Consider the following 22,920-nt stretch of genomic DNA (forward strand, 5'->3'; position numbering starts at 1 on the left):
GCAGCTTAAAGCAGAAGACCACCTTTGGTTGTCGGCTGTCCCTTCGTAAACTGCAGAGGTTTCTAATGCATTAGTAACAAACCGGCACTGTGGCTGCATTTATTACATGAGTATCTAGAGAGAAGGAAAACAAGTAGCACAGGGCAGGTGGAGAAACAGACACCAAGCATTTAAACCCTTCCCCGGCAGCACAAGCCAGCCCTCAGTCATGTGCATAATTTGGTTTGATGCAGGTTGCCACCTAGATAGGGATTAAGGATCTTGGAACACTTCTGGGCAGCAACCCCTCTCTTCGCTCCCCCAGAAAACGTTGTTCACCTGCTCTGAACCGTATCTGCTAATCAAGGCCATAAGCAAGGTCAGGGTGAGGTTGTAGTAATGCCAGATTAGGCAGCAGTTAATCAGAGCAGGCAGGGGCATACTTTCTCTCTCCCAGCCTGACCTCGCTAATCCCTTCAGGGCACGTATTGAAAATGAGCAGAAGGTTTAAAAATTGTATCCTGGTCTGATTTTGGCTGACTGCCACACAGTCAGTGGGTGTAAGGTTTTGCCTTAAAAAAAATTTAAGGGGGATGGAAGGAATGCACAACTGTTGAAGACATTTATTACTGTTTAATGAAACTTTGTTAAAAATGTATTTACCCAAAATCTCTCACGATTTTTTTTAGAAAGTGAGAATTTTGTATTTCAAATTAAACCAACACATTTTTCTTTTTCCCATCATGCAGCTATTTGACTTTAAAAAAACAACCGTGCTCAGAAAGCATCATCTGTCACTATTCCAAATTACATAATTTTGAACAAATACTGAAAAGAGAAGACATACATAGAGAAATATAAAATACTGGACATTCCCATTTCAGTAAGAGGTACAACGTTGCAAACATGGGGACAGAAAGACAAGGTTGACCTGTTACCACTGTGATGCTGTAGGACAGACCCTGTTTCTCCCACTATTGACCTCGGTATCTGCTCCTGTGCAGCGCCAGGGGAGGATGCTGGGCTGCGTGGCCTGCCCCAGAAGCAATCTGCAGGACAGCTCTTGTGTGTTAGAAGAAATGCATTCATTTCTTTTAATACACTTTTAAAATCCAAAAGGAAAGAGCAAACAGAAGAGACAAGTGTTGTAACAATCTGTCTGGTAAGGGGAAGGCACAGGAAGCATTGCTATCAGAAATGATGATTAAGGCAGACTTTCCCTACAGCAGAATCATACAGAATGGTTTGGGTTGGAAGGGACCTTAAACATCATCTAGTTTCAACCCCCCTGCCATGGACAGGGACACCTTCCACTAGACCAGGTTGCTCAAAGCCCCGTCCAACCTGGCCTTGAACACTGCCAGGGAGGGGGCAGCCACAGCTTCTCTGGGGAAATGAGTGCAGTTCCTTGCACTCATTTCTGCTTGGAGCACCACTTAGCTTTTCAAAAAAGGTAGTACCCCAGCTCAGATCAAATTTGTCCTTCAATTCCTCTTGGCCACGCTGAAACAGAACTAGCACCTGGAATCAGGTAGTCCTGCCTGAGAAAATACTTTCCATGAGCAAATCAGTAAGTCTGCCTTTCTCATATTAATACTGACCCACATTTAGTATCATTCAAATTGCATCAAATTGCACCACCAAGTCATACAGTGCAAATAAAACTGAGGACCCCCAGTTACTGAGACACACACACAACAGGTACCAATGGACATTTCTGCAAGCTGTGATGATGCCTCCTTTAAAATGAAAACAGTTTGACTGAAAATATCAGCACTATACACTGTTTAACAATTTGCATTTGTTTGAAACAAGAAAAACTGAGTAATTACACCTTCCTTCGCAACGGTCAAAATGCTGGAACAGCATAACCAGTCTTCCTCCAAAATGCATAGTGAATAAGTGTAACTAAAATAAACCATAACTGGAATGTGCACCCGTGGAATTTATTATCAAAACAATTTTTAATGCAAGGAACTGTACAGAGAGATGCATTCGTTAATTGCCTAGGTGACTAAAGCCTCTCCCCTCAATACATCTGATTTTGCGTCAACAAAGCTTTAGGGCCAGATTCTCTACCAGTTCGAGTTACCACCTGCACGTCTCTCACTGGCTGAACTGATCCTGGACAAAGATCCAGCCCTTAAGTATTAAGCTGGGAGCATTCTCTGAAAAACACCATTGCATACTAAAAGCAGAGTTACAGATTTATTTACAATAGCTTTCCACTATCAGCAGTATCAGCACTATAAAAACAAAACCTAAACTCTTCCTGAATTTTAATTCTTTAAGGAAATGTGTACACAAAGGCCACGTTTCCTTCACGGAGCCTTCCCACTCGGGCACAAGTGTAGCCTGTGGCTCCCTCCTGCAGACCTGCAGATCACAATGTACTCCTGAAGATCTAGCCCTGAGCAAGGATTGCAGAAGCAGCCCGCTTACACAGCAGAGCAGTTACTAAAAGCCTCTTCCAAATGACAAAATCAAACCACTAATTAACAGATTAGTATATTAGCGATTAACTCATTTTTAAACTTAAAAGTTGAACACTCAGTTAACCTTTATATGCTTCTGCCTGCTTGCATAGAGAAGCGAAAGTTCAGAAAACTGTTACAGATTTTTCCCAGCATTTGAAATGAAGAAAGAAAGTAAGAACAGCAAACAAGTTTTTGGAAAAGTTTTATTGCATTTGTTTTCCATATGGAAGCATTGACAGATTGAAAAGATGCAGCATTCACATTACTTCCAAAATGAGACATCCATTAAATTTCTCCTTCCCTGATTTCCCTCCCTTCCCCCATGGCTTTGAAGCAGTCTAAACAGGTCATTTTCCAAAAAAATACCATTTTATCTTAAACCAAGGAATGAAAAGATTCCTTGGAAGTCATGGACACAGCTGATTTGTATGTTTCCATTGTTTGCAATTCATTTGATGAGCCCATGGGAGTCATGATCCAAAAAATGTAGTAAAATTCCTGCCTGAACACAAGAAGTCAGTTGTAGTTATGAATGGTTTAGCTCTACCCGTTTTTGGAATACCTTCTGTCCCTCCCACTTTCATCACCACACAGTTCGTAACAGCATGCATGCTCCTTACCATAAGTATTTCCCAATTTAAAACACACATATATGTGCGTTTACACACATACACGTGTATGCATAAATATGAGAAAAGATTTACAAAGCTCTAAACCAGGGCAATGCTAAGAATACAGAATCAATCACCCCGGTACACCTGCACATCCCATCAATATTAGTCTTTATAGTTATCTGGGCATTCATGTCAGTTTTTCACATTAACACTGTTTAGCAGGCATTGTTCTAACAAGTCATTTTCCAAGACAAACACACACAAACAAGATGATTCTGCTATTCTAAACACTTGAAAATTAGATTTCTTTCTTTCCTGCAAGTGTAAGGCATTTAATAATCCAAAGAGTCTTCTAAATCTGCCACAGTTATCCTAAGAGGGCAACAATTTCCTGCACACAAGGGAGGGAACAGACAAAATAATGCCAGAAAGATGGAATCAGTCCTGTGGCTGGAAGGAAAAAGGAAGGTGGGGTGGGAATTGGTGTTGGCAACGTTTGTTTTAAGTATTTTAACTGTATGCGATCACCAGGTCAACTGGCTCTTTTGCTGTGTTGCGTTCTCGTCTTGCACCTTTGGGTAAGTGAAGTGTCTGCTTCCCCGTTCAAGTTCACTTAAGAAAGAGCAATATGCTCCTTCAGGAAGTCCAAAGGTGTCTGTGTAGGGCTGTTGGCACTCATATGTCTTCCACAGAGCTCATCACAGTCAGGAGACAGCATGAGAATCTACTCAGAAGAGGCGGGTCACAACAGAGAAAGAGGATCCCCTTCACATTAGTTATGCCATACAGAAAGCAGAGAGAAACAAAGGCCAGTAAAGTTAACAAGATTAAAAAAAAAAACAAAACAAGAAAGAGAAAAAAAAAAAAGCAGCAGCAGTTTCAGCCAGAGATATAGAATTATCTAAAATTGTGGAATACAGGGCTTTTTTTTCCTCTGCAATTATCAGCCATTTAATAGACATAAAAAAAGTTTATTTTGCTTTTTGTTTTAAACATTCATGGAAAATTTATAACAGTAGTGCTGTAATATGTTTCTATTTTAGTGGAAATGCTGGTCAGGAATTCCTCAGACCACATACTGGTACGGGTCTGCTTTTCCTTGGTCTGGTGTTGCGAATGGGCTAAGCCATGCTATAGAGAACGGATGGCCAAATACTGCTTTCATGTTCATCCATTTTGTTTTTTTAGCCCATCTTCTCTCTTCCTTTTTCAACTGTTCTATTCCCTGAAAACAGAAATATCACATTTTCAGTCAAAACACTCAGATTTTGTAGTTCTGGATTTGGGGAAAGGTCTACTCTCAGTTACCCCTTATCCAAAGGATGGAGTAAGAAAATAAAAATGCATCTAGACTGCCTTTCCTTTTATTCTGGTTGTTTTATACTAAAAAAATATTAAGGATAGGAAGTATTCCTTGGAAATAACATTACTTTCGTTTTGTTCAGGCCTAGATATTTCATAAACCTTTTAAGACCTGCCATCCAATTGCCTCTGATGTCAATTAAAAAAAACCACCACCTAAAACCAAACAAAAAGTATGTGCTTTAATGGCTGAAAGTATTATGTGCTAACCAGATGGAAAAGTTTTAGAGGAAACCATTATAAGCTTGCAGACAAAAAAAAAAACAACCCACAAACCCAAAGATAAACTCTGTAATGCTTCCAGATTCACCAAGCAAGTTCAGGAAGTGCCCATGGCTCAGTGTAGCTGAGTCTACCTGGTGCCTCTTCATGTTTCATTAGAATCACTGCTAAAACATGCATGGGCTGACAGCAGGGAGAAAGGGTTAAATAAGATACCGATTTGAGAGAAATGATTGGCATTGTTTAGTAAAGGTTAGAGGGAGAACAAAAATAAACCATCAAGCAATCAGCTGAAACATTCACTAGTCAATGATTAAAACAAAATAAATGATCTGTCTTGTGTCTAAAACCCACAACGTGAATTTGGTCTTTCAGGAAATGCCTGGCTGCCACAGAAGCAAAACAAACAAGTGCAGTCACTGGAGAGCATTACTCTTCCACGGGGCGCAGCAGCAGGCAGATCACTCTGTTCTTTAACTTCAGATCTTCTGAAAGGTAAGCTTCTCCTGACCTACGTGTGTCTCTCATGCTACGGATTAATGCACTGTAATGCATCTACGTGTCTCAAATTACTGATTCTGGGAGCTCTGCAGAACACAACATGGGTCAACTGTAAGAGTTGTGCTGATCCCTGGCAAATGTCAAAAGCAAAATACTATGGTTCTGGGTCCCTTCAGGCAAAAAGGAACCATCCTGGTGGGACAGCGTACACAAGATGGGGAATGAGGTCTCCCAGTGATTGGAAGAGGAAGGTGAGAAAGGGCAAGACTCTAAATATGGAGTAAACACTCTAAAATATGGAGTAAAACACTGCAAGAGATCATGCCAGGAAGAATTTCACCTGGAAATACTCCTCTGCTCAAAACACGTTGCTTGCCAGACACAGCTAGCTCAATGCTAGCAAATCAATGAAACATCCTACAGAGCAAAATCCTTACATACATATTAAAAAACAAAAACGAAAACCCACAACCCAACAGGGGGACACCATATTTCATTTTCTATTTTAAATTGTGGCATTGTTCATTTAACATCTATGAGTTCCCAGAAGTTGAAGCGAAGGGAAAATTGGGGGACTTATTTGGGTGCCCAGCTGTAGAAAACAGCTTCTAAAAATTGTTGATAGGTTTCAAAGACTGAGAAATACAGATGATGAACTCTCAGGCAACACTGTAATTTACATGCTTATTGATAAACTCAAGCTCAGTAGGTTTGTTCTGTATGACACTGTACTTCTTCCTGGGGCTCTCCCCAGCAGAATGAACAGCTGAGGTCTTCCTCTGAACACAGAAGAGCCACAGTGTGAACATCAGCCTCTTGCAGAAGCCAAGCTTTAAAAAAAAAAGTACTGCAAAAAAATTCAGGCACAAAGGGCTCTTACAGTCTATAATGCCAGTCATAGCTCTCCAACGGCAGCAAAAGTACCTGTTTTAGCTTCAACTGGCCATGGGCAAACAAGTGAAGGGGAAAGGAAGGCAGGGAAGGAAATAAGAGTTGGCACCTGTTTAAGACTATCTCTTCTCTTCAACCACTCCAGTTAATTCAGGTATCTGAGCATGCTTGGTGAAGGCTGGCAGTATTCACAAGTGTGGGAACATCCCCAGGACTCACCAGCTCCATCTTTACAGAAGTGGGCAAATGCAGGGATATACGACGGTCTGCAACACTACTATGTAACCTCTACTGTGCCATCTCTGAACTGGGGACGACATGGTGACTCTGCAGCAGACTATACTCAGCAGGTTTCCATAAGCCTACTCCACTCCCTTTTCTTTTTCCCTCCAGCAAGCGTTTTTGAACTGTTTAACAAGCAGCTAAAATTGGAAACCTTCTAGGCTAAAAGAAGTGTGTGTGTGCGCGCGCGTGTGTGTGTATCCTTCCCCCACCTACTCATCTTGGCTTTCCAGCATGTAAAGCTGTAAATAGTGACACCAGGGGACACACAGCTGAATTTCAGACAATACCAATGTAAAAGCATTTAATTAGAGGAAAAAGGTTCTTGAATCCACAGGGACAAACACTCTCTACAGAGTAATCCCGGTTACCAATGCCTGCCTTATCAGAGGTACTGTCAACACAGCATCCCAGCCAATACATAAGTGCACACTACTTCTCACAGTAACCTTCAGAGAGCACAATCCAGCACTGTGCCAGCTCAGTTATTACCTTGGATCTTTCCTCAAAGGGTACACATACATGAACTCCCCGTGCAACGAGGTAAAACCCTGTGGCCCTTCACTGTTCCTACAAATGGTGAGAGACAGGGAAAAGGAGAGAGCGAGTGAGGCACCCACCGTTTCATCAGTGCAGATAGAGTGTACTTGGGTCCCAAACATAACTGAGGTGAAGATGAGAAATAGGAGAGCCTCAAAACACAAGAGGATGAGAAGAATCACTGTAGTTGGTGGAGAGAAGGAACTGCATTCTGTAAAGACAAAACAATGGAGTTGGAAGGGGAGAGATCAGGTAATGCAGCAGCTGAGAAACACCTGCTAAGCCATGAGTTTCCAATACTCAGACTGTCACAATAAATTATATGATCAACATTCTCAAAAAGGTGCACAGGGAAGATCTGACATTCTTGAGGATATTCAACAGTGAAATGATTATTCCTGAAAGTTTAAAAAAAAGCAAAACCAGTAAAACCCCTGCAACACTTCAAGAATGCAACTTTCTTTCACTTTGGTGTTTCCCCAGTACACTGGCTAGGACTCCACCCTGCTCCATTTCACCTGTAGCTTCTCTCTTCAACTTTAATCTTAATGGATTTTCCAAAGTGATAAAGTCCATTAGAAATCTCAAGCTGGTGGTCAGGACACAAGGATAATTATTTCTGTAGCACCAACATAAAAGCAGAGTATGCTTCCTTTCATAACTGCTCTAAGTCATAACCTAAAGAAGGGCAAGTTAAACCAATTCTTATTTTTCCTCATGCTCTATAGTACAAACTCAAGCAAGAGCTGAAAAAAAAAATCTGAGAAGGAGCAGAAGAAAGGAAGAGGAAGGAAAATGTTATTAGGGCAAAAATCATAGTGTTGAGTGCTGTCAGAACAGATTTTTCTGAAATCCAAGAATGAGTATCACCAGAAAAACCTATTTTTCCCATGAGATGTTAAGATTTAACAGATATACCATAATCAGGGGCTACCAAAATCAGCACAAATCCAAGGCAGCTGGAACAACAGATCCATCTCTCTTAACAGCTTTGTTCTGCCACCTAAACCTGGGACAGGTGGGAAAGTGCTTCCCCCACAGATACAGGCTCTGAGAAAGGGGGCAAAGGAAACTATCTTTTGATGTATCCTTCCCCTACGGCCCTGGCCACTTACTCAAATCTAGATGTTCTCAAGCTGGCAGTTGTTTTACAAAGTTTTGAACTGCAGAACAACCTTGTCAAATTCAGTTCATATGTGTAAATGTACCCATCCTCTGCAGTATTATAAACTAAAACCGGTCATTATATTGAATGACACAACTGAAATTCCAAGAAAAACTAAGCTAATGCTCTTCCAAAAAATCCACAAGCAGCACATACCTCTGCATACACATTCTTTGACAGTTTGCTGTTTGCCTCAGCATTATCTAGAGGATTTCCTATATCCATTTGTGTTTTTAAAAACACATCTCAACAGGCTTTGTGAAAATTTACTCATTGGCTGCTCCAGAGCAAGGGCTGGGGTTTTTCATTTGTTTAATGGGGGTTGTTTGGGTTTTTTAATGGAAAGGAATTGTTTGTTCTTGTGAGGGTAGATTTTTGGACCTGGGTTAGCATGTTTTCCTGGCAATCTTGCAAGTATGATTCACATTACTTTTTTTTAAAAAAAAGCATACACATTCTTATCTTGTGTTGGCATTCAGGAAATTATCTCTGTGTTCATGTCAACAGTAGGTTATTGCACACATACTATCTAGGTGTCTTTACATCTCAGCTTCTCCCTAGGCATTACCAGGCTTAAGTTGAAACAGGACTTTTCGGGACAGAGATCCCAGCAGGTCAGAAGGAATTATGAAGTTCCAGGATTGATCATTAAAAAAAAAAAATTGAGATAGCATAGCAGAGCCCTGATAGCATTCTTCTGAAACCAGAATAAAAAGGGTTGCCTTACAAGCAAACTATAAAATCTTATTCATAGGCTAATCTGATATTTTATTGAGGTATTTTGTTAGTACTCACTTGTCCAGTCTTCTTCAAAGCAATACAAGAAATGAAATCCCACCATGATTAGAGCATGCAGGGAAATCAGTGCTATATACATCTGAAAAATAAAGAATGTAATATAGGTATCAGGTAAAAGACCAAAATGCTAAATCTTCTAAACACTTTAAATAAAGCAAAGTGTTAAGACTTCAAAAAAAACCAAACCACAAACCATCCCAAAACCCAAGCCCTCCCAACCCCCCTAAACAAGCACCCTGAGGCTGGCAAATGCCAAGACTACATGGACTCATTCTGGCCTTACTAACAGCTCTGAGTGAACAGGAGGGAGGCTCCTTAATTCAAAGCCAGCTGGACATAAAACCCAGGCTCCTGTGCCCCAGCACCGCCTTCCACGCAGCTTACTGTCCTTATCTCCGCCGACTAGAGCACAATTTTCAGAAAACAGCAACACTCTGACATCGAGGTATAATGTTGTCAAAGCTTACATCCTTGCTCTTGAGAGCACTATAAGTTCCCAGAGAAACAATAGCTAATTTGTTTTAGCCACAAAATGCACTTTATCTCCTTTCCAGCATGAGTTTCAGAAAAATGTTTTTGTTTTTAATAAGTACTTTTCCCTGAGGCAGACACCAGCATGGAAAGTTCCTCTCAAGCTTTAATACTTCATACTTAATCCTTTTTGTTTTAAATTAGGTCTTAGCTGTGTAACAAAAAGCTTTAAACTATAAGCAATGCTACACATACACTACAATTTACCAAGACAGGGCTAAAAAGATGATTCTCCTGAACCTACAGACTCTGACAAAGATCAGAAGATATTAGAAGTGAGAGATATTTTGTTACAAGAAACCTCTGCGGAAGCAGTAAAAGGTGATAGGAGAGTATTTTGGTTTTCCTTTCAAGTTGAGCATGCTGATGTTCTTTCACCTCCTTGGGTCTCAAAAAGAATAACAAAGAAGAAAACCAGCAACCCTTACTTTGTTTCTCTCAACTACATTAAGTGTTTAATATAGCCTGCTTGAAAGTAGATGTCAGTTTTAACAGAAATCCATTCGATGGGATTAAAACACCTAGCTCACTCCTCATGATGAAAAAACTCACTCAAGGGAAGAAAACAGGATTCATTTTGTTCTGTAATCCACATCCTAACAAACCACACCATAGAACAGTAAGCCTTTCCATTTGATTGAAAATCTCCCCCTTGTTACTTGGTAATATGAGAACATTCTTCCTCAAACCTACAGATGTCTCAAAAGATTTATTAATAAAACAGAGCATCACTAAAACTCAGCCTTGTAATCTTCACGCTACTCCCACAGAATATTTACAGTTTGCTTTGATGAAACAGATTTCAACCCTTCCAGAAATATATAGTATTCAAGTTTGCACTCCTGTTTTCTTACTCATGATGCCACAGATATAGTACAAAAAGTCAAACACCTCCTTGGTTTTCAAGTACAAAAATAAACCACTTGCAAGTAAAAGGTGGATAATTCTTGCCAAAGGGGATGCAGACTTCCCACTCCTCGCTTAAGATGTGGCAACATCTCTTATTATATGATCCCACACAGGTACTCATACAACTACAACATTTAGGAACCCTACATATGGCCTGGGACCCTACCAGCCACAGTACGGTGTAAAAGGATGGCCCACACCTCAAAGAGCTCAACTCCACAATAAATAAACTACTCAAATTATGAAATAGGTGCTGAACAACTGTCAACACAAACCTCACCAAACCCTGGCAAATACTTCCTGTGATGCCTTTTTCCTGTTGTTGTCTAGTGTGTGTTCCCTAATCAGTGAAACACAAGTCTGCAACAGTTCCCTGTAAAGTTCTTCTGAAATGGGAAAGAAGAGAAAGCCAGTCTTTGGAGCTGCCTCACAGACTACACACAGCATTTCAGCGCTGCCCACTGGACAATCTCTAACACCACTTGCAAAATACTTACTGTAAACAGTACAAAGTACTTCTGGTTATTCTCTCCTACACAGTTATTGACCCACGGGCAGTGATGGTCCATTTTCCGAATACATCTCTTGCAAACACTGAAAGAATACAGGTCTTTATTTATAGCACGTTTCATTCCAGGAACACAAGATTTCACAGGGGCTTGGGGGACACAGAAATTAAAGGAAAGAATCAGAGGTGAAATTTGAACCTAAATAAATTTACTGGTCACCACATTTATATTTGTGCTTTGCTCACTTGAGCAAGTCTGCTCAAAATGAACCATACAATCCCAAATCACCATTGTAAAAAATTAATGCCAAGTAAGACACCTTAGCATAATATCCACATCAGTGGTTCTGCCAAAATATGGTTTCAACAATACATTCAGGCAGATGGAAAAAATCTTAGTTTAGTTTTAACCTATTTGGTCTGTGAAAACATCCAGAGATTAAAACCAAACAAAAAACAGTAAGATATGAAAAGCAGTAATGAATAAAGATATTTCTCAGAGTTGGTAATAACAGACTAAGGTTTATTTACCAACATTGGCTGGTAGCAGGAACTTGCAAAAAAGAAAATTAAAGCATTAGAAAAGATTCTTGACATCAAGGTAAGCTACATACTAGCATAAACCAGCTGTGGCAGTCAATCAGGAAGACAGTACCACAATATACATTCAACATAAAATTAGATGTTAAAGCACTTCACAAAACCAGACTAATAAAATCAAAATTCAAATTCTTGCCAGCATGCACATTGTGGCTAGAAGTCAAATAATTAAAAGATTATTACTTTGTCTGTACGTTATTCTCTTGCTTAGTCAGTAACTGTTCCAACTCACATAATAAAGGAAGTCTTTTTCTCTGCTGCTTTCTCATATGATAGGAGACGAAAGGCAGTCTCCTGATACCACATTGCACAAACAAGCACAGAAATCAAATATGAAAAAACACAAAACCCCAAGACAAACAAACAATAGCCCCAGAAAGGAAACAGCCATTCCAGAACAATTCTGGCAGCACTGAAACAGAAAAGGTCGAGGGCTCTGCTAATTTTATTTTTCTTCTTCTAACAAAAAATATTTTGACCTTAATATAAACAATAAACTTCAACACCCAAATGCTTAAGGGGAACTCAAATGATAACAAACACGTCTTATAAGCACGTATGAATAAATAACAGAAAACCTCTCTGTAAGAACAGCCTTGCACTCACTCTACATGGTGGGAGGGGGCAATCCCCAAGGATACATGCCATGCCTGAAAAACAAATGAGCTGCTATAGCCCTGATCCTAAATGAAAGGTTGGCCAGGCAGGCCCCAGCCTCCCAGCATGGGACCAGATCAGGAGCTGCCTCTCCTCGGGCAGGCCCAGGTACCCTATTACCCACCAGCCCTAGGTGCAGTGGAAAACAAGAAAAGCCTCGTTTTGCTAGAATAAGCAGATTGAAATGATTTTTGGGCTAAATGGGGACTAAAATAAGATGGCACAGTACAAACAATTTATCTGTCAGATAACGTCATACTTCATACTGGTTTAAAAAAAAAAGGTGGGGGGGGGGGGAGGCAGGGCAGGTGGTGTAAAGCAGGAGGATGCCTCCCTGTGGTTTAATTTACTGCGTGCAGAGGCCCACACACTTCCCTTGGGCTCTTGAAAAGGTATGTACACAAGCAACCCCTCCAATCGCTCCCAGGTCCTAGCTCCCCAGAGGGACAACCTGAAGCAGACGAGCCAAAGAGGAGCTTCATGAAGGAGGTAGCTAAGGATGAGAGGAGATGTTTTATTCCATGCATACGTACCAAAAGCAGTTGGATGACAGGCAGAACATGAAACTAGCTGGTGGAAAAGGAAACACAGAAACTAAGACTGAAAACTATAGGCAGCAGGGATTATCCATACTCAGACACTCTCCCCCCGCTCAACCACATGACTTCCAAATGCTGGCACGAGTAGTTTGCTGGGCATGGGGGACTCACAAAATAGCGTATGAATCAAAAAGCACTCTGGCCCCTCAGACACACAACTAGCAGTATCGCTTGCTGATGCATATGCACAGCCTTGATGTGTGAAAGTCCAATAAATCCCCCGACCCCACAAAAAAAATGTTTGACTGAAGATTCTCAACACCATCAGCGCTCAGTGGATCAGTTTCCCAAACCTTAACATCTAAAAAGTTATCTTAAAGCATAGAAAAAAGGACCATGGAGACGAGGTTTTGTGTTTAGCCAAAGAGTCTTTTTCATTTACCTACGCTGCGAGTCATCAGCAAGACAGCATTTTAGATGCGAAGTTTCATTCATAATTGAAGAAGTGTCAGAGGGGATTTTACAGTAGCATTAATAAGTGATAGGCATGATCGCATTGCTCCTGCTGAATAACCAACTCCTGATTTTGATTAAAATAAAAAACAACAACAAAAGAAAACCATTTGCAAACTAAAGCTCTGCAAATAAATATGAAAAATGCAAACAGCAGAACAAGTTTGTTCAGCTCAGTACCACATACTTCCCTCCCACAAGACCCCTGCATGAATTAACAGTAACCCTGATACGAGCTCTCTCAGTATGTATTGGGTTTTGAGTAGGTAAGGAAGGGACACCAGTGCAAACTTGTTAACTACTTACTGGAAAGCAGGTTCGCTTGCTTTAAAAGTAGAAGAGAATTTTAGGAAGTAGTTATTTTTTTGCTCACTGCCTTTAGTACTAAAAAGCTCACTACCAGACACTCTCTTCAGGGAAGTTTATCCTACCAGAAAAAGAAAGGACATGACAGATCAGTAGGCATACTGATCTATCACAAAGCACAAAACAAAGTCACAGTACTCAGTGAAAACGTGGAAGTCTAAACTCTTAAAAAAATACAGTTACCTGAACTTTAGTTCTAACTTAAATATCACTTCTAAATAGAATCTAAAGTTAGACAAATGAGTCTGTGAATAAAAACAAAAATAGGAAGGTCACTGACCTTTTGAGAGACATTACATTTTATGGATTTCTATGTATTCTGGTATATAATGTCTCTTTTTAAGTCATGTTTACACGAAAATTTATGTCAATTACAGGTCTGGAGTCAAGGCAGCATTCATTTTAAGTGTTTCTTAGTCTGCAAGAATTGGCCCCAATCTGCTATAGATGAAAACTTGTCAGAAAAGGCCTGAGATTTTTTCAGAGAAGCTCAAATGTGTCTGGCACTGTTGACAACAGAATTCGGATGCCAATCTCTCAGTTTAACCACTCCAGTCTCAGACTCCAGTAATAATTTAGATCAAGGAGCACTGGATGATTCCTGAGGTCTTGATAAAAGATCAATCCTCAGAAAAGACCTTACCTGCAGTGATGTGCTCTGTCAGGTTTGATGCTACAACACTTTGGGCACTTGTAAACCACCTGTCCTGGCTTTAGCTGTAAACTCTCGATGAACTCCTTTGTGGCATTACCTTTGGGTACAGCACCCTGCAGAAAAAAAAACAAACCAGAAGATTAACCTGTGGACATTATGAGTGCTAAGAACAATAGGATGACATAAAACTATGGGAGAGGAGGGAAGAGAAAGAAATAAAAACTTCCCTAAGATCAACAGTTTCAGGAAGAGCAAGATGATTCAGAAAAGAAATTGAGGTCATAATATACGGAACCACATACTTAAACGTCATTTTGGTGGTTTGCTTTTTTTTTTTTTTAAATATCACCAAATCCTCACTTAAGCAATCAGTCTTTTGTAATCCTACAGTAACCTTAAAATATTTAAGAATCCTCTCTTCACATCTATCAACGTATTTATTATGCCAGTATTCCATATCACAAACTGCAAACTGCAGATATTTTATTCCAGTAGAAGCAGCTACTGTAGTAGTATCATTGTGTACACTAAGAGTTGCTGGTAAACACCTCATATATTTATAGCTATGCTTCCATTGTGTATTTGTTATTTAAATTAGGGTTTAACATTCAAACAGTGAACACTAAAAATCCTCCCACCTGAATAAGACTAGATAAAACATTCTTGGCTGTGCAGTTTCACCTTAAAATATGTGTCTTTAAACAGCTGCTGCAGGAGCCTGAGCTCAAGAGTTTCCAGCCTTTCTAGGGCCATAAATTTGCTCAAAAAAAAACCCCAAAACCAAAGAGAGTCATGAAATGTGTTATAAGAAATCAGTGCTGGTACAGTGGCAGAAAGGCACCTCTGCAGATGTAAGGCTTTTATATTGAAATAAAACCAGGGATGTGGTATTTTAACTGATTTCTGATGAAACAGCTCTCTTTTTAACACAACTATACAACCTCCTAAGAGCAATAAACAGGAATAATACACATAAATGAGAGGTGCACATTAAACCAGTACTATAAGGCTTTCTTGAGCAGTCTTTGGGTTTTTCCACAAAAACCTCCCAACAGGCCTGACCAATTCAAAAATTACCAACACAATGTTCTCTCTCTTTAGTATGCAGCAAAGCTCAAAACCTTAGGAATGTTTTTAGCAAGAATCCACAGGAAGCAGTTCCTGAAAAGCATGACACATGCTATCAATTCTGACGAATTCAGGTGTTCATTTTTTTATCGTAAGTATTCTATCTGTTTGCCTCAGCAGTGCTTTCTGTTTCATTCTGATCCTAGACATGCCCCTGGTTCCCCTCGTCCCGGCAGCTTCCTTCATCCCTGACTCACACTGTCTGCCAGATGTTGCTGCATCCCCTCACTTTATCTTCTCTCCTCCATTTTGCTTAGCTGATTTCCTCAAAAAAAAAAAAAACACCAAAGTCCCACTGGCTCTCACCATACACACAAATAAATCCTACCACACACTAGGAAGTAACATATCTTCTCCCAATTACTCTGCATAGAGATTGTATCTGCTTCTCCAACACTGCTTGCCCAGCCTGCTTCAGAATACAGCTTTTGTTTCAGAAGAGTTCCTGGTAACTCAGCAAAATAATTCCAGTGACCTGAAGGTCCCTAGACATTAAAGCCACACAACATCCAGTAATTAGCAACAACAAGAACCCCTAGGATACAAACTATATAACAAATTGCTGCAACCTCTATTCCCAAGTCCAATGACCAGAAGTTTCAGAACCTCAACTACTGCTTACAGTTCTGCCCAGCAGCAGTAGCGTGCAATTCATCAGTCTTTACCATAAACTGTGAAATTACCCCAAATCAAGCCATTTCTGCACTCCTGTGGCTTCTGGGAGAGCTGGTAACTATGAAACAAAGATTACACTGCAGCTTTAATGGTACCTAACAAGGTTTCAAGTAGGAAATAACATTTGGAAGGAATAATTACAAGTATCAGAGGCACACCACCATTCCCAACAGCACCAACAACACTCAGGAGGAAGGGGCCAAGAGGAGTCTAAGCTTGTTTTTCCTTCCACTGACTAGTGGAGATGTGGTTTTGAACTGAATCTACTGTCCAGAGGTTATTAATCAAAATAAGCCATCACAGGCCGCTCAAAATAAGCATCATGGTGCTAAACTGTACTGTCCCCACTAGCTGAAAGACGAGAAAGCAGCAGACCAGATCTCTCACAAAGCAATATCCTACGGAGACATACAAGGGGGTCTTACGACTCTAATGCTCCCCACTTGCCTAAGAACTGTCAGCTCTTAGCATGCTCATATAATATTTATTTCAGCATGGTCCAATACACTCAACTAAATCACTACTATGAGAGATGGTTAACATGGCTTTTCAAAACACCACCCATTCTGCTCCATTCTGCTGAAGCAATACTTGCCAAGGCAGACAACTAAAACCAGCTTTTCCAGCTTTCCTGTTTGTCAAGACACGACAAGCCACAAACACGAGATCTGCCATGTGGAGAAAACAGCATCCGAGAGGAACACTCTCCTTCCCAGTGCAAAAAGAGGAGCTGCTCACACAATGGGAATCTAAAGCTGGGTCCTTGACTTTGCATCTGACTTGAGTGGGATGAGAAATTAGCATACCACATCAGCAGCCTCACTCAGCAAGCTGACACATAAAAGTTATTTAAATCTGCCACTCACTCGGCAACTGAGTTATCCAACATCTAGCAGACAAGAAAAACACCGCCTTTTTCTTTCCGAGACATACAGAGAGAGATATACTTACTGGATCTGTCAGCATAGCACGAAAATGTGAAGCCAAAGCGAGGAAAGCCAAGGTGTTGAACAGTGTGCCATTGATGACACTATAAACATAATCTCTTGATGGAACTAGCATGACAAGAAGGACTACAAAGTCGGCATAGAACACCAGCATCCAGGTAACGACAGCACATGCAATACCACAGCCATCTCGAATAAACCACATTGTTCCCAGGGAAGCGCGGCTAGGAGGTGGAACACACTTTTCTGGCTGGAGGTATTCAGGTTTCCTTTCAATATCTCTGAAGCGGTGGACTGGAGTAATCATCATAGGCTATTATGTCCATACTTGCATCTGAAAGAGAGTCAGAAACAGTGTTCACTGCTTTGCAAGACATGTAGATCTCCGTTCACATAATGGCATGGGGATCATGTGAGAAATTCCAAACTGAAGAAAGTGAGTTGAAAAAAGAAAAAAAGATAAATAAATCAAACACAAAATAATGGATTTGGAAACCAGACTCTTGCGCTTATCAGAAGAGTCTCTAAGTGCTTTTAAGACTTGCTTAAATACACATTAAATCCACTGGTGTACTACGTCCACGCCCCCCTCAAGGAAAGGCAACAAGTGTTTTAATTAAGAGAAAGCAATCAGGTAGATGCCAACAGGAGTTGCCACAGCAGGAACTGAAGCAAGAACTGGACAATGTCACGTGAGGAAAAAAGGAAAGACGTGGCACAGCTGGCAGGGTCCCTTTTTGCTCCCTCAGACCTGGGGAAGGAAAGGGTCTCTCCTACAGATAGTGGGAAGCTTAGCAAGTGGAAGAAGTTTCCCTTCTCCTTAGCCATTGACTCACAGCTTTGGGGTAAAAGTGCAAAAACAAACCACTGCGAAGTTACAGTGGCAGGAACTGCTGAAGAAGTAACACAGGCAAAGATCTTGACAAGAATTTCTAGTCTGGGCTGGAGGATGCTCTTCCTGAACAATGGCTGTCTCCCACTGTCACCTCCTGTGGCCTTACATCCCTTGTAAGTCTTCTGCTTTGCCATCCTTCTCCCACCACCTTTGCTCCATCCATCAATGGCATTTGTTTTAATCCCTTTCAGCACTTCTAGCTAACTCCACTCCACTCTAATTAGGGCACTAACATGACATTTGCTGTCATTGCCCTGTCCTCTCTGTCTCTGCAGGCACCTTGTCTACCCAGAGGGTAAGGTCCATCTTGGAGTCAGAAACTGTACTACTCCAGGCATGCACCGCCCTTACTGTAGTTTCAGTGTAACTCCCACCAAACGTAGGCATTTGAGGAAACAAAAAAGGTGCTCATAAGACTTTGGCAGGGGATTAATCAATCTGCACTGTGAACATATGCCACTCAATGTTACAGCATACCTGGAATGCTATGCTTTGAAAGCAGCTCTTTACACACCCAGCAACTTCTTCCAAAGACACTTCTTAACAGGGTATTTGCACAATGCTCTAAACACTCAAAAACAATACAATCTCTATACAAAGACCCACCTTCTACAAAAATGGATACAGTAATTTTGCTACCAAATACACTGAATTGCATATACCTAAACAGAAGGGTTCAGCCTCCTATTTCAACATGGAAGGATTATTCTCATTTCTTTACAAAAAAATAAGATTGCGTTTTTCCATTTTAACTCAGAAAAAGGGAGACAATGTTCACCATTAATTACATTTTCTGCCAAGAGTTCATACTGAAGCTATTTTTGTGTTTAATTGTTAAAAAAGTGCCACTTTTACCTATACAAAGTGGATAAATTTTACAGAAAGCAGCCAGAGGATCACAAAAGTACTTATGAACTTAAACTTCTCTCAAAACTTTTATGGCTAAGTTATGTCAAGTACAAGGAAAAAGCTCTACTCTGCATAACACCAATCTAAATTGAGATCCTATTGCCCCTCCCTAGAAATGGAAGGAGATGATAAGTTTGCTTTCTAGTTGTTATTTCAAGAGGACCAAATTCATAAGAGGACAATTAGTCTCTCACAGCCAAAGATTAAGGTTATTAACAAGCAAGATGATTAATTAAATCCAAGCACAGAAGTGATAGGCTTGTGCATGTTAGCGCGAGTGATATGGAAAAGAGGTGACTGGAACTTCTATTGCCACAGTGAGAGGCAAAAGCCAGGAGCGCAAAGTTCCGAGGTGCGCAGCAGTGGATGAACCAGACCATTAACAATATTTGTTTTCTAACATAACTGGTATAAATAAACTAGGAGGATTAGGTATTTTCTTATATTTCTGCTTTTAGCACTCAGTATTTTGCCAAGTGAGAGAGTTTAAGATGTTTTATGAGTCTGAAGAAAGTCACGTGGATTAATGGTAAAGTATATCAGTCTCATATTTATACACACATCACACAGAACAGAAGAAACAAGATAAAAATGCACATGTGTGGATCTCGCTTACTTTGACAAGAAAAAAACCTGAAAAAAACTCTCCTCCTCATTCACAAAATTCACATACCACATTGTAATTACTTTGTACTTTAACCACAGCTATAATTTAGCCTCATGACTCTTATACTTAGGGAGACAAGCTATATAATTTTCAGAAACAGCGATTACCCAAACAATCTGGTGGTATAAGTTCAGATATATCTATACCTACTAGTAAACCCATACCTCTTCCCCAGTTTTTCACAATTTCTGTAAGAATGCTTATGTATTCACACATTCACAGACTGAACAGGTATTTTAAAGATTCAATCCCTCCCCCAAGGAAACAGGTTAACCTTCACTGCATTATTTAATAATCTTACTAAAATTGTTATGCTGGTTTGCCAACTCAAAATAAAGCTGACATAATTAAAGACTCATGCCTGACAACAGTGTTTAGTTGACAGTAACATCATATTGCATTAAAAAATAAGAAAGCAAACAGTAATTTAGGTGTTGATATTCAAATGAATGTCTTACACTTAACACATCAGGTGCAGTAACAAGCTGGGATAGTCCTGAACACAGACTTTCAGGATTTTTTGCAGACTCTGAGCCTTTTTTTTTCCCCCCTGAGGTTTTGTTTCCCAAAGCAAAGGAATGAAACTGTCACAGGAAAAGCAAACTCCTATTTAACAGAGGAATTAGTTTGACAAGTCACCTCAAGGTCAGTATTAGTAAAGACTGACTGAAAGCTAGACAAATACATAGTGATTAAAACTGTGGGTTTAGTCCTGAAGAGCACACTTCAGCAGTCAAATAAAAATTCATCTCTCTTGCAAATGCAGGAAGTGGTTTCACTCCAATAGGAGTTCTACAGCTCTCCCTCAGAAATATTATTGAGCTAAACTGAAAAGAAAAAAAAATAGAAAAAAGACAAAAGTAAGCTATTGCCATGTAACTGTTTAAGGAGAAACTGGAAAGAGCCTTGAGGCACCTCAGTCTCAAAGTCTGGGGACTCTTTTCTGCAGTGCAGTAAGGAAGTGGTTAAGAGGATAGAGCACAGGCCTCCAATTCTGACTTCTGGCTAGAGGACAAATTTGTTATTTAATGCACTTTGTTATTTAATGCTTGCTTTACAGGCATCATCAGGCAACAAAATGAAAAAATCAGTGATCGGTACATAAACACCATTACTTGAGAAACAGATTTATGGTTTAGTGTACGTTATCTTACCAGTCAAGTTATAGGAGCTTAGAATCTCAGCTTCTCTTCTATGTGACCCAGTTAGTTGGGGTTTTTTTAATTCCTTGTTCTTAACATACACAAACATCTGGTTTTGTTTATGTTGTCCAAACTGGTATTTTCATGTAAACAATACAAGAAGAAAAAGATTGTAGCGGGGAGGAAGCAGTAACTTGCCCTAACTGGTCTTCCCTTCAATCATGCTGCATATGAACTTAATTTATAACACACAGATGGAATATGTCAGTCCCTCCCGCTCTGTAGCAAACAATACATAAACAGTGAAGGCAAAGGGCTTAAGGTCTTAATCACGGTGTCAAGCTACCAGAGAGGCCACTAGGTAAGTGTGAGACACAATGACAACACACACATCAATTTAGCTAAACGACATGTCAGAGTAAAGACCTTTTCTTCTTTTTTATCTGGAAGGCATTTGGCATTATGGGAGTAAACAAAAAAACAAGGTAATACACACATTAGAAATGTAAATAAAACAAATTAAAATCCACTTCCTGCTACAATGAACCAGTAAAATATGTTATTACACCCTATATAAATTAAGTAACTGTCTTTTGACCTGCCATAAGCCATGTCAAAAATCTATTTTTTAATGGCCTGTGACTGCCAAAGAATGCATTAAGAATGAACTAATGAATGATATGGGCCTTCACCCAATGTGTACCTGAAAGCTACCTGAGGTTCTGATGTTATAAAACTTACACCAAGCTTAATGTCATCATCACCATCACCCTGCTGATTTCATGTAATTACTCACGCTAGTGAAGTCAGACACATGGGTGCTTGCAAAACTACAGTATTACTATGTACATTGCAACCATTTCCTCCATTAGAAGTCCATTAACATTAAAACTTTGGGAAGAGGCTACGTTTTGTCATATGAACTAAGTGAATTTCAAGGTCTGCCAATTACATGAAAACAATTCTAAAAAAAAAAAAAGAATGAGACCAGGGCAGATCATGGGCATTTTTTGAGGTTTTCAGTTTTTACATACTTTGAAGAGATACTTTGGAACAGCTTTTATGACACGCACAGAATTCATTGCCAGGATTTTGAGAGCTGACAAACAACACTAAAGTTAACTTTTTATCGTGATCAAAAGGAAGCAAACATACATAACCAGTCATGTTATATTCATGACAGCTAAACTAGGCGATCTAGATCCACAGGACAGGACGTCCCTTTAAATAAAACCAAACTCCAGATACAGAGATAGAAACTGCAAGAGAGGTCATTTTGAAGCTTTTTTCATTTTTCTGTACATCAAACTGCATTGATTAAAACACTGCATATTTAACCATCCTTTGCAACAAAAATGAGCTAAAGTGTGTTTCTTATTAACAGGATATTTACCTGTGCTTCTCCTGCCACACTTTCATACAGCTCAAATCTAACAACAAGCCTGTCAAAACTTGCCAAAGCAAGTTTTAGTAGGGATAATATATTTTTTTCCTAATGGCTCCTGCAAGGCCTAAACAGCTTTATCTGATCAGCAGGAGTGGAACAAAACAGCCCAGCTATGCTGAGAATTTTTGGCAGTCTCCTACAGATTCATCCAGATATCCATCAGCAGAGCAGTTTCCAACCCCTGGTTTGCAAAACCCTGGAGGGTCAATGGGACATTTCTAACAGGTCTGTGAAAGGCAGCTAAAAAAAGCAAGCCTATTATTAGCAGGCTTAAATGTTATAGAGCGAGCTGTACTTCCATGGGAATATTTTTGGGACTCCACACATGGTTAAAGAAAACCCAACCCAAACGAACAAACCCAACTCCAATTCAAACCCCCAAATAGGTCAAAAACTGCTCCTCTCCAGTTAAAATGGCAAAAGCAATAGGGAAGGATCAGGCACGGAGCGTAAAGTTGCACTTGCGGGACACCCGATGACTCAGATCAAAATGTCACAGGGTAAAGTCAGTACTGCTAGCCCTACTCCAGCCACCCCAGGAGCAGAATTATGTTTAGTGAAGATAATTTTTCATTTTTCTTCTGGAAATTCAGGCCACATTAAGGAGAAGAATTTCAGCCTACATACTACCTTATCAGCTATGTGTTTGCTTTTAACAAGAAGCTCACAAAAACCTCAGATTCCCCTGAAACCTTTGGCTACTGAAGTCATGCAATTTCCACAGTTTCAGTTCCCATACTGAAGAAAAATGGCGTAAAGAAATCCAAATGTGAATTATATTAAATCCATTAAAAATAATCTTTAACAATTAAAAGGCTTAAAACAAATTTGTGTTTTCTCAGGCTGAATGCACAGGCTTGGATTACCTGCCTTGGGAAGGGGGAAAGAGAACACACAAAACCAGATGGTTACCCAGTTCTAACATGAAGGTAACCCTGTTATAACTTTTCTATACATGAAGGGAATAAATGGCTATATTACAATACTGCTTTATAGTCACC

The 22,920-nt window shown here is 40.0% G+C and overlaps 1 protein-coding gene across 6 annotated transcripts in view; it reads right to left on the bottom strand.

Moving 5' to 3' along the window:
- The window catches only part of ZDHHC3 (zDHHC palmitoyltransferase 3), a 34,630-nt gene that overhangs the window by 5,666 nt on the left and 6,044 nt on the right, over nt 1-22,920 (bottom strand). For 3 of the 6 annotated variants that reach the window (XM_074859297.1, XM_074859314.1, XM_074859332.1), the window contains exons 2-6: nt 16,864-17,193; nt 14,098-14,222; nt 10,769-10,865; nt 8,829-8,910; nt 6,949-7,079 (exon numbers count right to left, since the gene is read on the bottom strand). In XM_074859297.1, coding sequence (XP_074715398.1) covers nt 6,949-7,079; nt 8,829-8,910; nt 10,769-10,865; nt 14,098-14,222; nt 16,864-17,169 — 741 coding nt within the window. In that variant the 5' untranslated portion in view covers nt 17,170-17,193. Of the gene's footprint in view, nt 1-2,641; nt 4,296-6,948; nt 7,080-8,828; nt 8,911-10,768; nt 10,866-14,097; nt 14,223-16,863; nt 17,194-20,484; nt 20,775-22,920 lie in introns of those variants that run through there. The other 3 variants (XM_074859306.1, XM_074859323.1, XM_074859340.1) reach the window with 3 other exon arrangements.

Source organism: Strix uralensis, chromosome 1 (assembly GCF_047716275.1).
Source record: "Strix uralensis isolate ZFMK-TIS-50842 chromosome 1, bStrUra1, whole genome shotgun sequence".
Lineage (NCBI taxonomy): Eukaryota > Metazoa > Chordata > Aves > Strigiformes > Strigidae > Strix > Strix uralensis.